This window comes from Bidens hawaiensis, unplaced genomic scaffold (assembly GCF_021521415.1).
Source record: "Bidens hawaiensis isolate Kalapana, Puna unplaced genomic scaffold, B.hawaiensis_p1.1 tig00039930_1, whole genome shotgun sequence".
Lineage (NCBI taxonomy): Eukaryota > Viridiplantae > Streptophyta > Magnoliopsida > Asterales > Asteraceae > Bidens > Bidens hawaiensis.
Window position 1 is genome coordinate 122764 of NW_027497018.1, and position 12792 is coordinate 135555.

Consider the following 12792-nt stretch of genomic DNA (forward strand, 5'->3'; position numbering starts at 1 on the left):
AACTATGCATTCATATCAAATATAATGTCCTTTGGGAGTCGAAGCCATATCATCAACCACTATGAAAGACAAAATTAATAACACATGCAGTAAAAAATAAAAAAATAAATAATAAAAAAAAACCAACATCTGCAAGCAATTGGCAGCAGAGTCTCGAACCAGGGCAACAAACTGTCTCCATCTTCCAAAGAAAACACGACCACCATCATGTAAACTCATTAAACTATTATTAAATATACTAAAACATACTAACACTACAATGTGACACCAAAGTTCTTAAATATACTAATTAGGTAATAAATCTAGATAGACATCTTTACGATCACTCTTGTCAACTAAAAAAGTTGTTCTAGTTGTATGAGTCATTATTACATGTTAATATCATTTATTTTCATAAGGAGTAAATTATTATTTTCGTTCATGTTGTTTGTTCACTTTTGTCGGATCCCCATCCATAATAAACTTGTTTTTAGGCATTTTTTTTCTTAGAGAAATCTGTAACTTGCCTCCCTGGTTTATATCGTCGCTGGATGGATAAACCACTGAAAAAGAATTTGCGAACTTTGACTCCCTGTGTTTCTCCGACGGGTTCTTCTGACTCCTGCCGTCAGTTGATCTTCCTTTGACCTGTTAAAAAATGTGAAATGACCCATTTACCCCTATATCTTCATCATCTAACCCAGTGTGTGTGATCTTGGTGTTCTTGGTGTAGACGACCGACCAAATCCTTCACCGTTCATGATCCATCAAATTAATCCCACCGATCTTCAATTAAACCCTCACCATGACAAAGCCCCAATGTAATAACAACATAAGCCAAATCGACGAAGACGAAGACCCAAAAAACCGGACATGGCTTTCTCTCCGGCGACTCGCCGACCGGCCAAAAACCCAACAAAACCCGACATATACCAACAAACAATAACAATAACCCACAACAAACAACCCATAAAGACTCCACAATGTTATGTAAAGACGATGACGAAGATCCGAAGGATTTTGGCGCCGTGGTGGCCGGAATCAATAGCGGCGGTGGTTGCCGTGGCGGTGGCGTGGTGCCGGAGGTTAGGGGTTTTGATCGGAATGATTTATGGGTGCGGTGGTTGAATTATTGAAGCGATTGTTGGTGGGATTTGAGAGATTTGAGGGTTTGAGTGATGAAATCTAGGGTTTGAGGATTTGGTTAATTGTTATAAAACTGATGATGAAGATGATGAGATTAAGAGGGATTATTTGGTGGTGGGTTTGAGGATTTGAGGTTGATGATGATGAAGATGAGAGTTGATGTTGATGAAAATGAGATCTGCTTGTATTATTATTATTATGATGATGATGATGTTACGATGTTGTTGTTGCTATTATTATTATTACTATTATTATTATATTTATTATTTATTAAAAGAAGATTACTAAAATACCCTAATATGTTGGTATTATTACTAAAATACCAACAGTCAACTGACGGCATGAGTCAGAAGAACCCGCCGGAGAAACATAGGGAGTCAAAGTTCGCAAATTCTTTTTAAGTGGTTTATCCATCTAGCGACGATATAAACCAGGGAGTCAAATTGCAGATTTCTCTTTTTCTTATGGTTTCTAAAATTTATACTTTCCATCCATCTTACTAACACAGTAAAACTATTAGCCCTTGTCAATTAAGATAGTGTAAATTAACAAGAGTGTCCTTACTAACACTATTTTAATAAATTATATATATATATAATATTGTTGGGATTTGTATGCAGATTTTAACAAAATCAATTAATGCAACGGAAATAAATAAATGTACGAACCGATCTAAATCTGCAACTTTGTTGGGATTATTATGCATGTTTTTAACAAAATCATTTGACAGAATCATTTAACAAAGTGAAAAAAATGCAAACCACATGGATAAAAATAGCAAAAAGAACAAATCACATAAACAGAAATAACAATTCTCTCATTTTATAGTTTATTATTGGGATTTTCTATCCGTATAACTTCATTTGAATGCTATACTAGGGCAATTGATACATACACCCATAACTTGTATGATATCATATTAATAAAAAGTAAAAAAGCACTAATATAATTCTTGCACACTAAATGTTAATTATAGTATAACCATCATATAAGCCTTTTTCTCTATATTTCATACCCGTGAATCCTAATGCATAGAGGATATAGTGTGAATGTCGTAAACTTGAAAATAGGTACAGTAGAAACTCTATAAAATAATACACTTGGGACCATCAAAATTTATTAATTAAAAGAGTTATTAATTAATTGATAAATTAATAATTATTAATTTACATATTAATTAATATTTTATTAATTTATAGTAGAATACTTAGTTCAAAAACACCTTTCAAGCTTCCACTTAATTATTGTATACAATGCATGTATATCAAATGAACGACCCAATTTGAAAGAAACCTTCAATCTCCCACCTTATTATGTTTCTTGTGTTCAATGTATCACTTTATGGACATTAAAAATATTTTCTATATAAATACAAGATCAAAATAGGTTAACACAAACAAATCATACAAACAACATGGCTTCCCATCTTAAAGGTGTGAAAAAAACAATGGCAAACGAGATTCGAAGAGCATTATGAGAGACGAGATTCAAAGGGAAATTGATTTCAACAAAAAACAAAAGACAATTGAGTCATTTTTCAAGAAAACTTCATAAATCATTCATGTAATATGCTATATATAAGGAATTATTAATTTATATTTTATATGGGGTCTAAAGAAATTATCAAAAATGTATTATCTTATAATTTTAGCGAATTATTAATTTAGCACCCTATCCCCGAATCGGGACCGACAAAAAATATTATCTTAGAGAGTTTATTAAATAATCGAGTATTAATTTATCGAGTTTCTAGTGTATATCCAATATTATGATTTTCAGTGTTAAATATAATTTATCATATACTTAAGATAAATAGTGGAATTTGGTGCTACAAGAGTATTATTGGTCTAAATGACGACACGTGATCAGGCCACTTTTTTTTCAAGAATTTTTTGACAAAAGATTGCGGGGGTGCATGACAAAATATTGTGTTTTACATGACAAAAGTAGAGTTGCGGGGGTGCATGACAAAAGATTGTGTTTTACATGACAAAAGTAGAATTGTCTTCTGTCGCCAACTCGCCATAGACGTTGCACTAGGCTATTCTAGTTGCATTCCTATTTGATTTGCATAACATTCGAATCTAGTGATCAACTTATCTTCACCAACCAAAACTTTTTGCTTTCTTGTACCACCAAACTGCAACCACTCTATGTTCTCATCCCACCTACCAAGCATGGTTGACCAAGTGAAAGTCAGTTCTCAACATACAACTGAGTGGCCAATTAACTGTAATATAGAAAGGAAAAAAACAAACCTGGGCCAATTAACTGTTATATAAAAAGGAAAAAAAAACAAACCTGAAACAAAACAGCCGTCAATCACATTGAATCAATCAAATTATGTCGTGCATAGACTCAAGTTACAAACAACAATACAAACGCGCGGTAATAAAAACATAAAATGTATGTAATTCGTATCACTACCTCAAATGAGTCTCATGTTGTTGCATTCAAAGAACTTGAAGTGTTGAACTATTACAAAAAAAAACATGTTTAGTTACTTTAGTCAAACTATTGACAAAATACATTAAAAGCCAAAAGAAATACATGATTTAGAACATTCAAACATAACTCACATGTAAGTAAACATATAAAAATTTCAATAGTCACTTAATCCATAGATGTTAATATTACAGAGTGACTTTGGTAGCATACCTCTATATTTTATATTTTTAGTGAATTGGTAGATAAAAGTGCAACTCTGTCACATTAATTTTTATTTTTTTAATCTTAATTCAGTGGAATATTTAGTCAAAACAGAAGTAAATTTTTAATTATATATTTATAAATGCTTTCAAGATCATATTTGACTCATTGTACCTTGTTTTTTTAAGTTGCAAATTGTATTTATTTTTAAGAAAGTGTTGAGCAACAGCAGCCCATCATTGAGATCAGCATATTAGCAGCGAAGGAACTGGTATTCGATACCTTTTTGACCTCTGAATTCTTGCCTGCCTCTAAAATTAACATCGCAACCCACGTTCATGAACTTGAAATGATAAGACCGACATTCACAAAATTGATGTGGGGTTGTTAACCGAGAATCAAGTGAGGTACACGACTGCAACATAAGTTGCCATGCCAGAAACCGGAGCATCACCACAACCATTAATCATAGAGAACAATGACAGATTCATCAACGAACATCGCCATTCGCTATCCACCACAAAACCAGCAACTTCTAAATGGTAAGCAAGATGAGCTCAATAGTACAATCATTAAAAGCCCAAGTTACATATTCCAAATATTGGCTCGTGGTTGTTAACTGAGGCTCAGGTCCGGTACACGGCTACAACATATGTTGCCACGCCAGAATCCGGTGCATCATCATAGCCATAAACCATAGAGAAAGTTGCAACCCCATAAGTCAAAGCAACAACCAGACAACATCCACACCCTGAAAATCATTCAACATGCAACATCCCTCAAATAAGATATTAACGTGACAAAATTTATATTAACAATTGCGAGTTTGTTACATAGTGTTTTGAAACAAAACCCGGCAACAACCTCCAACGTTACTGCATTAACCGACGAAAAGCAAATCCATCCCCACTATTGAACCACTGCAACCATCACAATAACGCCACCTAGGGTTTCGAAATAGAACCCGAAAACAGCAGGCGACGACAACGATCATCGATGTAACAACGAAAGATGTAGATACCCAGAAGAGACGTACACCATCCGGACCTGACAGCTGTCGATAAACGAATTAAGCAAGATGAACTCAGCATTGTACATACATTTAAAGCCCAACTTACAATTTGTAATGCACTCACTTAGTTGAAATTGTAATATTATAAATAAATAAGTTAGTTTCGTTTTGGGGTTAAGAACATGTTTGGTATTGAGTTTGAAAAGTGCTTATAGCTTTTTAAAAAGCCATTTTGAAAAGCCAGGATTTGGGGCTTTTGGAAAACTGATTTTTAACATTTTCAAAAAGCTAAAATAAAAGGTTTTTTTGTGATTGCCAAACATCATTTAACTTATTGGCTTTTTGAAAAAGCCAGAAAGTCAATAAAGTGTTTTCAAACTCAATCCCAAACATTCCCTAAATATGTTAATTTGTTTTACTTAGATGTTGTAGGATTTAGTTTGGGAGCCGTAAATCAATACCAATCAAATTTGCGGCGGTTTGCCAACGCAACTTAGTTTTGTAAACCTATTTGTTTAATATACAATTCAAAGTTGCATAAGACACCCTTATTCTTTTAAGCTATTTACATAATAAATCTTTTACTTTTCTCTTATTTACCACACATGTCAAAACAATTGGCATCATCGCATTTTCTTTTTGTGTTTCTCTTATGTCGTTTTAAATAGAATATTTAATTTTATGGTTTGACAAGCCACAATGTGTAAAAGTTTTGTTTTTTATATCTAAAGTTTCTAGTATGTTAATTTTTTCACGGTTTAACTTGTCGCAACGCACAGATTTTATTCCTAGTATCGTATTAAACTATCTCTTGAATATAGTTTGAATAAAAATGGTTTTATTACTCAGACTGGATACAGAGAAAATAAATATAACCCAAATTATAAAAGAAAAAAGAAAGAGTTGTTTGTTGATATCATTGGCAGTAGGCTTGTGTAACATTCCATTGAAGTAATTTAACTACCATTTATTATAGTACATTATGAATCAGAACTAGAACGAACAAAAGTTATGACTAGTAAGTATTCTTTAACTAAAGTTTGACTTTTATTAAGGAAAAGTCAAAAATGTAGGATGGTGTCAAAGCATATGTAATTATGTAATTATGTGTTTATGTTTTGGTTTCCTCTCATAGCATCATAATGATATTGTAACGCCAAACAAGTTTAAACTCATTTTCATATTATTGCAATTAATTATTGTTGTAGTCTTATTTGACATTTAAAGGTCCAAACAAAGTAATACATCATTAATTATGGTTTTTCTGGTATTGATCTATAAATCATATCTCCATCTTTCCATATTTTCTTCAACACATCCCTTTTCAGTAATTAAAAGAATTATTTTTCCCTTTCTAAATTATGAATCAAGAAGAGATATGCAATACAACACTTGGTCTTGGGAGTGGAGTATGGATCAAAAGGGAGAAGCAATCAAAGAATTATAAGAAGAGGGGGTTTTGGTTGGATCTTTCATTGCCACTTCATCCAAATACTGAAGTCAATGATCATCATTCTCGTTATGATGACGAGAAAGATGATCACAACTCGTTTGGTTCTAAAACTATTGATGACGATGAAGAAGAGAGAGTGATTGAAAATAGAATTAGCAACACTTGTAATAACAACGACGGATCAAGAAAGAAGTTAAAACTCACAACGGAGCTAATTAATTTGCTTGAAGATAGTTTCAAAATCCGAAGCACACTTAACACGGTTTGTTTTCTCTTTATTGTTCATTTAGTATGTATCATTCATTCAAAGTGTTAACCATTAGGGAAATTGCATATATCCCCATGGAAAACATGACACATGAAGTTTTATTAAATGTAGTGTTTGATTGCAGGGCCAGAAACAAGAACTAGCAAAGAAGTTGAATCTTCTTCCTCGGCAAATCGAAGTTTGGTTCCAAAACAGACGAGCAAGGTTTTGTTATTCACTTTCATAGTTTCATGCAGCTGTACACGCTCACACACACACACACACGCTCGTTAAATTAAGTAAAAACATAATATCATGAAACAATCTAAAATAGATCTTTTGGAACACCTAAAATTCCCTAAGAGCCAAAAATCTTTTGCCTAGGTTAGAATCCATGAATTCCCACTAAGAGTCAAGGGTCTGTACCAAGTGAACTAGTCTCACGTTGACAAATGCATCACATCTTTAAAAATGACTTTTCAGTTTATAATTGTAAAGCCGCTGTGCTCATGAACTTTGCTTGATGATTATATCAGGACAAAGTTGAAGCAGATTGAACAAGAATGTGATCAGTTAAAAAAATGCTGTGAAACCTTAACCGACGAGAACCGTAGACTGAAGAAAGAGTTACAAAAGGTTCGATGCTCTTCACTAAAATTTGATCATCATCATCATCAGCCGACGACACCTCCATCGCTGCCTTTCTACATCCGGTACCCGAAGGAGGAAGATAAGAAAACGGTCATGGGCCAGATGAATGAAGATGGTAATTAATAAAGACGGCTTTGATTGTTTTTAATAATAAGTAGGGTTGCTGTAGGGTGTTGGGTAACCCTAATTATACACACGGTTATGAAAGTGGGATTAAAGATTTGTATATGCATTCATAATGATGAAGAAATGAAATGATCAAGGGCTAGCTAGATCCATTTAAATAAAAAATTATATGATCTTTTTATTAGACTTTCATTCCAATCACAAAAACTCGTGAGAATGTATTTGACTATATATTTGCGTTCATTTATGAACTAAGGTTTTTAGCAATCAAAATCCCATTTGTTGTGCACCTGATCACCATGCATAATGTGATAACGTCATTGGGCATATGCCCGCACCTTTTAAAATGAGATAATTGCACCATAAAAAGTACCATAACAATCTAACTATCTATATAATTGTCTACCATAAAAGCCTACGTGTCGCTCTCAGGTTGTTCCCCTCATTCTCTAAAGCCACCAGATTGCTTAATTTCTAAATGGAGACTTCTCATGCATTTGACGCGAAATCGCGGGTAAGTCTTACCAAATCCAAATAGTCTTTAAATGGGTTATAACATCTCATTTATTTGTGAAACTCTTTCATAATCAAATAACAATTTTCGCGGGTCATGGGTCTCACCAAACCCGGATAACCCTTAAACGGGTTATAACATCTCATTTATTTGTAAAATAACCTCTTAATCATCAAAAAATAATTTCCACGGGTTATGGGTTTTACCAAACTCTAATAGTTTTTAAACGGGTTATAAGATCTTATTTATTGGTAAATATTTTCTTCCTCAAACCCTAATTTAATTTATCTTCTTTACATGTTTTCCATTGTTGATCTATCATCTCCATCGTCGGTTAACTTCCGATACTACCCGTCATCGTCAACTACATCAACGTCCCCTTTTTCATTAGACAAATATTTGTGGTCATGTTTGTTCATTTAAAAAAATCAACATGTTCGTGTATTTTTGTTCGTTAAAAATCTAAAAAATCTACACATCTCAATTGAAATACCCGAACGCAAAAAAATATAATAACAAACTAATATATATGTATTAAATTAAAACAAACTACGTTAAAAAAATAAAATAAATAATCATAAAATAGCAAAACGATTAAAAACAAAAACTTAAATAAACTCCCGTAACACAAAAGGATCAATCTAGTAAATTTATATTTATCGTCACCTGCTGTACACCTTTAAAAAAATCTTCTTTTATTATACTTATATTAAGGAGATAAAATTCTTAGTTCTATGACACGATAACTTATTTAAAAATGATAAAGTATGCAAATATTATTTCAGTTTTTAAAATTGATAAAACTGGTATATATTAAATGATTAAGGTTAACTAGTTTAATCAATTTTTTATAAACTGAAATTACACGTAATACTAGTTTAAAAAAATTGATAAACTAGTATTAAATGTAAATAATAACGTATAATTATTTTTTATATTTTTTTAATGAAAAATTTCTTATAATTATTACTATATATAATTTAGAAGTTTGGTGTCGCAAGTGGCCTATTGAGCCACTTGGCGGCACTCTATTGATCGGTGTATTTTGTTTGTTTGTTTTTTAGTTCAGTTATCATAACAAATGTAATGAAAATCGATCAAACTTCATTTTTTTTTGTTTTAGTTCTAATACCATAGCAAACCTATAGAAACCAACTGAGTTCATACAGACTCGTGGCCTTATTTAAAGCCCATGACCGACAACGCTCCACTTTACCAATGGAAAAGTTTACCAACCGAACCCCTCCCCCCCCTTAAAAAATGGTCGTTGGTCCACCTCAATTTTTATATTTTTTCCGTTTTTTAGTTCTAGTACGTAACGCACGTAATTAAAACCGACCAAATTTGTGTCAAGTTACCGCTTCAATGCTCGGGGCCGACAACGTATGAGTTTTGCCACCGCTCGGGTTTTCCAACCAAATAAACACAATCTTATATATTTTGTTTTCTTATATTTAATGTTTTATATGTTAATTTGACGAATTATTTTTTTGGGTTTTAACCCTCAAATTTTACCAGTGGTGTCTATATCGTAACGAACGCAGCTGGTAATAACCGAATTCGTGTCGACTCATCATCGTAACGCTCGAGTTTTATCAATGCCCAGGTTTCAACGCTGGGGTTTTGCCAGCTGCCCTGGCACAACGCGCCGGGTAGAAAAACTAGTTCTTATTATTTGTGAAGATTGAACCCAAGATTTTCCTCTCCCATGCATAAGTGTTAAAAAGTTTTGCCTTTTACCAATGGACCACTATAGCTATATAGCGCAATATATACATTAACATTTGAAAATCAACATTTGAAAATCGTTTAAAAATATAAAACAATGCTATATTCAAATTAATTACAAAGAATAATCAATTTATGGTATATGTTTTTAATATAATGAATATCAATGTTATTTTCTTTTAAATTAATGATGGAAGTAGATATAAAAAGTTAACATTAATTACATGTATTTTTTTCTTTATAAAAACAAACTTGACTTGTTTTGAGCTCTATTTATAAAGCTTGAGCTCGATTCATTATTGGTTTTTTGAGTACAAAATCAGGCTTGGCTCGATTATTATATATATGTTTGTGTGTTAATTTTATAGAGTTAAGTGCGATTTTAGTACCCGTGGTTTGGCCAGCTACGCAACTTTAGTACACATTCTTTATTTTGTGCAAATGACTACCTCATTTTCAAAAAACTTCATATTTAGTACTTTTTTCTAACCCCGTCTATTTTTTCCGTTAAGTTAGGAATAATTTGGTAACTTCGTTATTTTCTTTGTTTTTTTCTTTTCTTATAAATGCTTATATCTTGTAAACACGAAATCCACAAATCATAACATTAAAATCCAAATCCTAAATCCCCAAACCCTTTCTTTATATCATCATAGGGTTTGTATTTGTACTATATTTGGGGATTTAAGATTTATATTTTGATGTTATGATTTGGGGATTTAGGGTTTACAAGATATAAGCGTTAAAAAGAAAAGAAAATAACAAAGAAAATAGCGATCAAATTATCCCTAACTTAACGAAAAAAATAGACGGGGTTAGAAAAAAAGTACTAAAAATGCAAGTTTTTTAAAACTGAGGTAGCCATTTGCACAAAATAAAGAATATGTACTAAAGTTGCGTATTTGGCCAAACCACGGGTACTAAAATGACATTTAACTCAATTTTATATATAACATAATATGCATCTAATTAGTTATTTTTTCATAATTATATATATACATATATACTAGCTTTTATTCCCCGTATTACAGAGGTTGTTTAAATTTTTCGTTTATAATATTCTGAATGCATTTTTTTGGATTTTAGTTAATTTATTGTAAGAAGTTAATAATATCCTTGACCATATTTTGATTAATTTATGTTGGATTATGCTCATTTTCTATTAAAACGTTGAATGAGTTATCTAGTTAATTTTTATATTTATTCTTTTATGTTCATTTGTTATAATTTGTATATTATTTTGTGAAGCTTTTCATTTAAGTTAAACATAAAAAAATAAATAAACGTGTAACTAAATCAATATTGAGAAGTTAAATTAGGGTTTAATTACGAGGTTTTTTTTTACATTTTACGTTTCTAATATTTGTATATTTTTTGTATTTTAATTTTAATATATTGTAAGGAAATTGATAATATATTTAGGGTTTGATGATAAAAGGGTTTCACAAATAAATGAGATGTTATAACCCGTTTAAAAGCTATATGGGTTTGATAAGACCCATGACCCACTTATTTTTTTACTATAAAAATGTTTCATAATTATAAATAATATCTTGTTATTTATAAATCGGCTATTAATATTTGATATATCCCTATTTTATAGGATTTTCATATCAAATATTTGGTGAGTTTAATTTTAATATAATGAGATGTTATAACACTTTTAATGGCTATCTAGGTTTGGTAAGACTCATACCCGTGAATTCGGGTCAAATGCATGAGAACCCATCGTTTACATATAAAACAATCTGGTAGTTTGAGAAAAAAAATAGGGAGGTTTCATGTATGTATATATATATAAGGCATGGTTAAAATAAAAACTCACTCCGGTTGCGAAAACCGTTGAAACTCATATCTAACCATAGATCTAAAAGCTTGAATGGTGGAGATTAAATCAAAGAAAATCTGAATTTAAATTCTATTATTTTAATATAATGAATTATAGCAAGGGCAACATGGTAAATTCATCTATCATTACTTTATATCACCATCACCAAATTTGAATTTAAATGCTATTATTTTAATACATAAAATGAACAACAACCCACATGTTCTTTGTACATTTTAGTTTTCAATTATTTTAATACTACTTTTCTTTGTACTTTCCTAGCCACATGATCATACACTCACGTGAAAGAAATTCCACAATCTACAATCTCCATTTATATGTTGTGTTTTTAAAATATAGAAGATTTATGATGTTAAAAGATTATACATTTCATTTTCGAACTTTATGATAGGGGTGTTCAAGAAATTCGAAATCCGAAAAAACCGAAATCCGAACCGAAACCGAAACCCAAGTAAACTTATCCGAATTATTATTCGGATTGGATTTATCCGAATAACTAATTCGGTTTCAGATATGGAATTTTAAAAATTCAGATTGTTCGGATATCCGTTTAATCCGAATAAAAACATGTTTTTAGTGGTATTTTCCGGTTTGGTATATTTATTAGACTATTATTTGATGTTTAAAAATTAAATTTGAGTTAAGAGTAATTCGTATTCGGCTCGTATGTTTGTTGTGATTCTAAACTATTAAATGTTAGGAACAAAAAAAAAAGGAAAATTTTTTAGGTTTATTTCAGATTATTCGGATAATTTCAGTTTATTCAGATATTATCCGAATCCGATTCGAATATATTCGGATCAGATATGAATATTCCTAATTTGGATCAGATCAGATTACGGATATGGTCCAAAAATTTTCAAATCCGAATAACCCAAATAATATTTCCGTTATCTGATCCGATGAACACCCCTACTTTTTTATATTATCTATGACAATATCATATTTTCATAGATATTTTGAGGGTATGTAATAAATTTTACATTGCATATTTTATGTATATTGGACTTGTTAAATATATTTTACATTTCATATTTTATTTGTATTAGACTTGTTAAATATTTATAGTGTATGATGATACATATGTTCCACTATTATAACCATTGATATATCTAGCTTATTAATAAAAAAAAGTAATTTAAATAGTTTAATGATACGTATATTACACTATTATACTATATGTAACACTTTTGTTACGTATGTTACACTATTATAACATATGTTATGTGTACTTACTAGTAAAAAAAGTAATATAAAAAGTATGACTATACATGTGTTATATTACTAGAAACTATGTTACACTACTATAACATATGTTAATGATACATGTGTTACACTTCAATTACGTATGTTTAACTAGTATATAACATATGCTATAAGTAACTTAGTAGTAAAAAAACGTAATATACACACAGAGCCTGACTCATTTTTTTTGACA

General features: G+C 30.9%; 1 protein-coding gene across 1 annotated transcript; it reads left to right on the top strand.

Moving 5' to 3' along the window:
* Positions 1-5995: 5995 nt before the first annotated feature.
* On the top strand, positions 5996-7260 carry LOC143591573 (homeobox-leucine zipper protein HOX19-like). Its single transcript, XM_077071748.1, has 3 exons — positions 5996-6501; positions 6632-6711; positions 7023-7260. The coding sequence occupies exons 1-3, from the start codon at positions 6148-6150 to the stop codon at positions 7258-7260; spliced, it is 672 nt and encodes a 223-aa protein (XP_076927863.1). The 5' UTR covers positions 5996-6147.
* The last annotated feature ends 5532 nt before the right edge of the window (positions 7261-12792 follow it).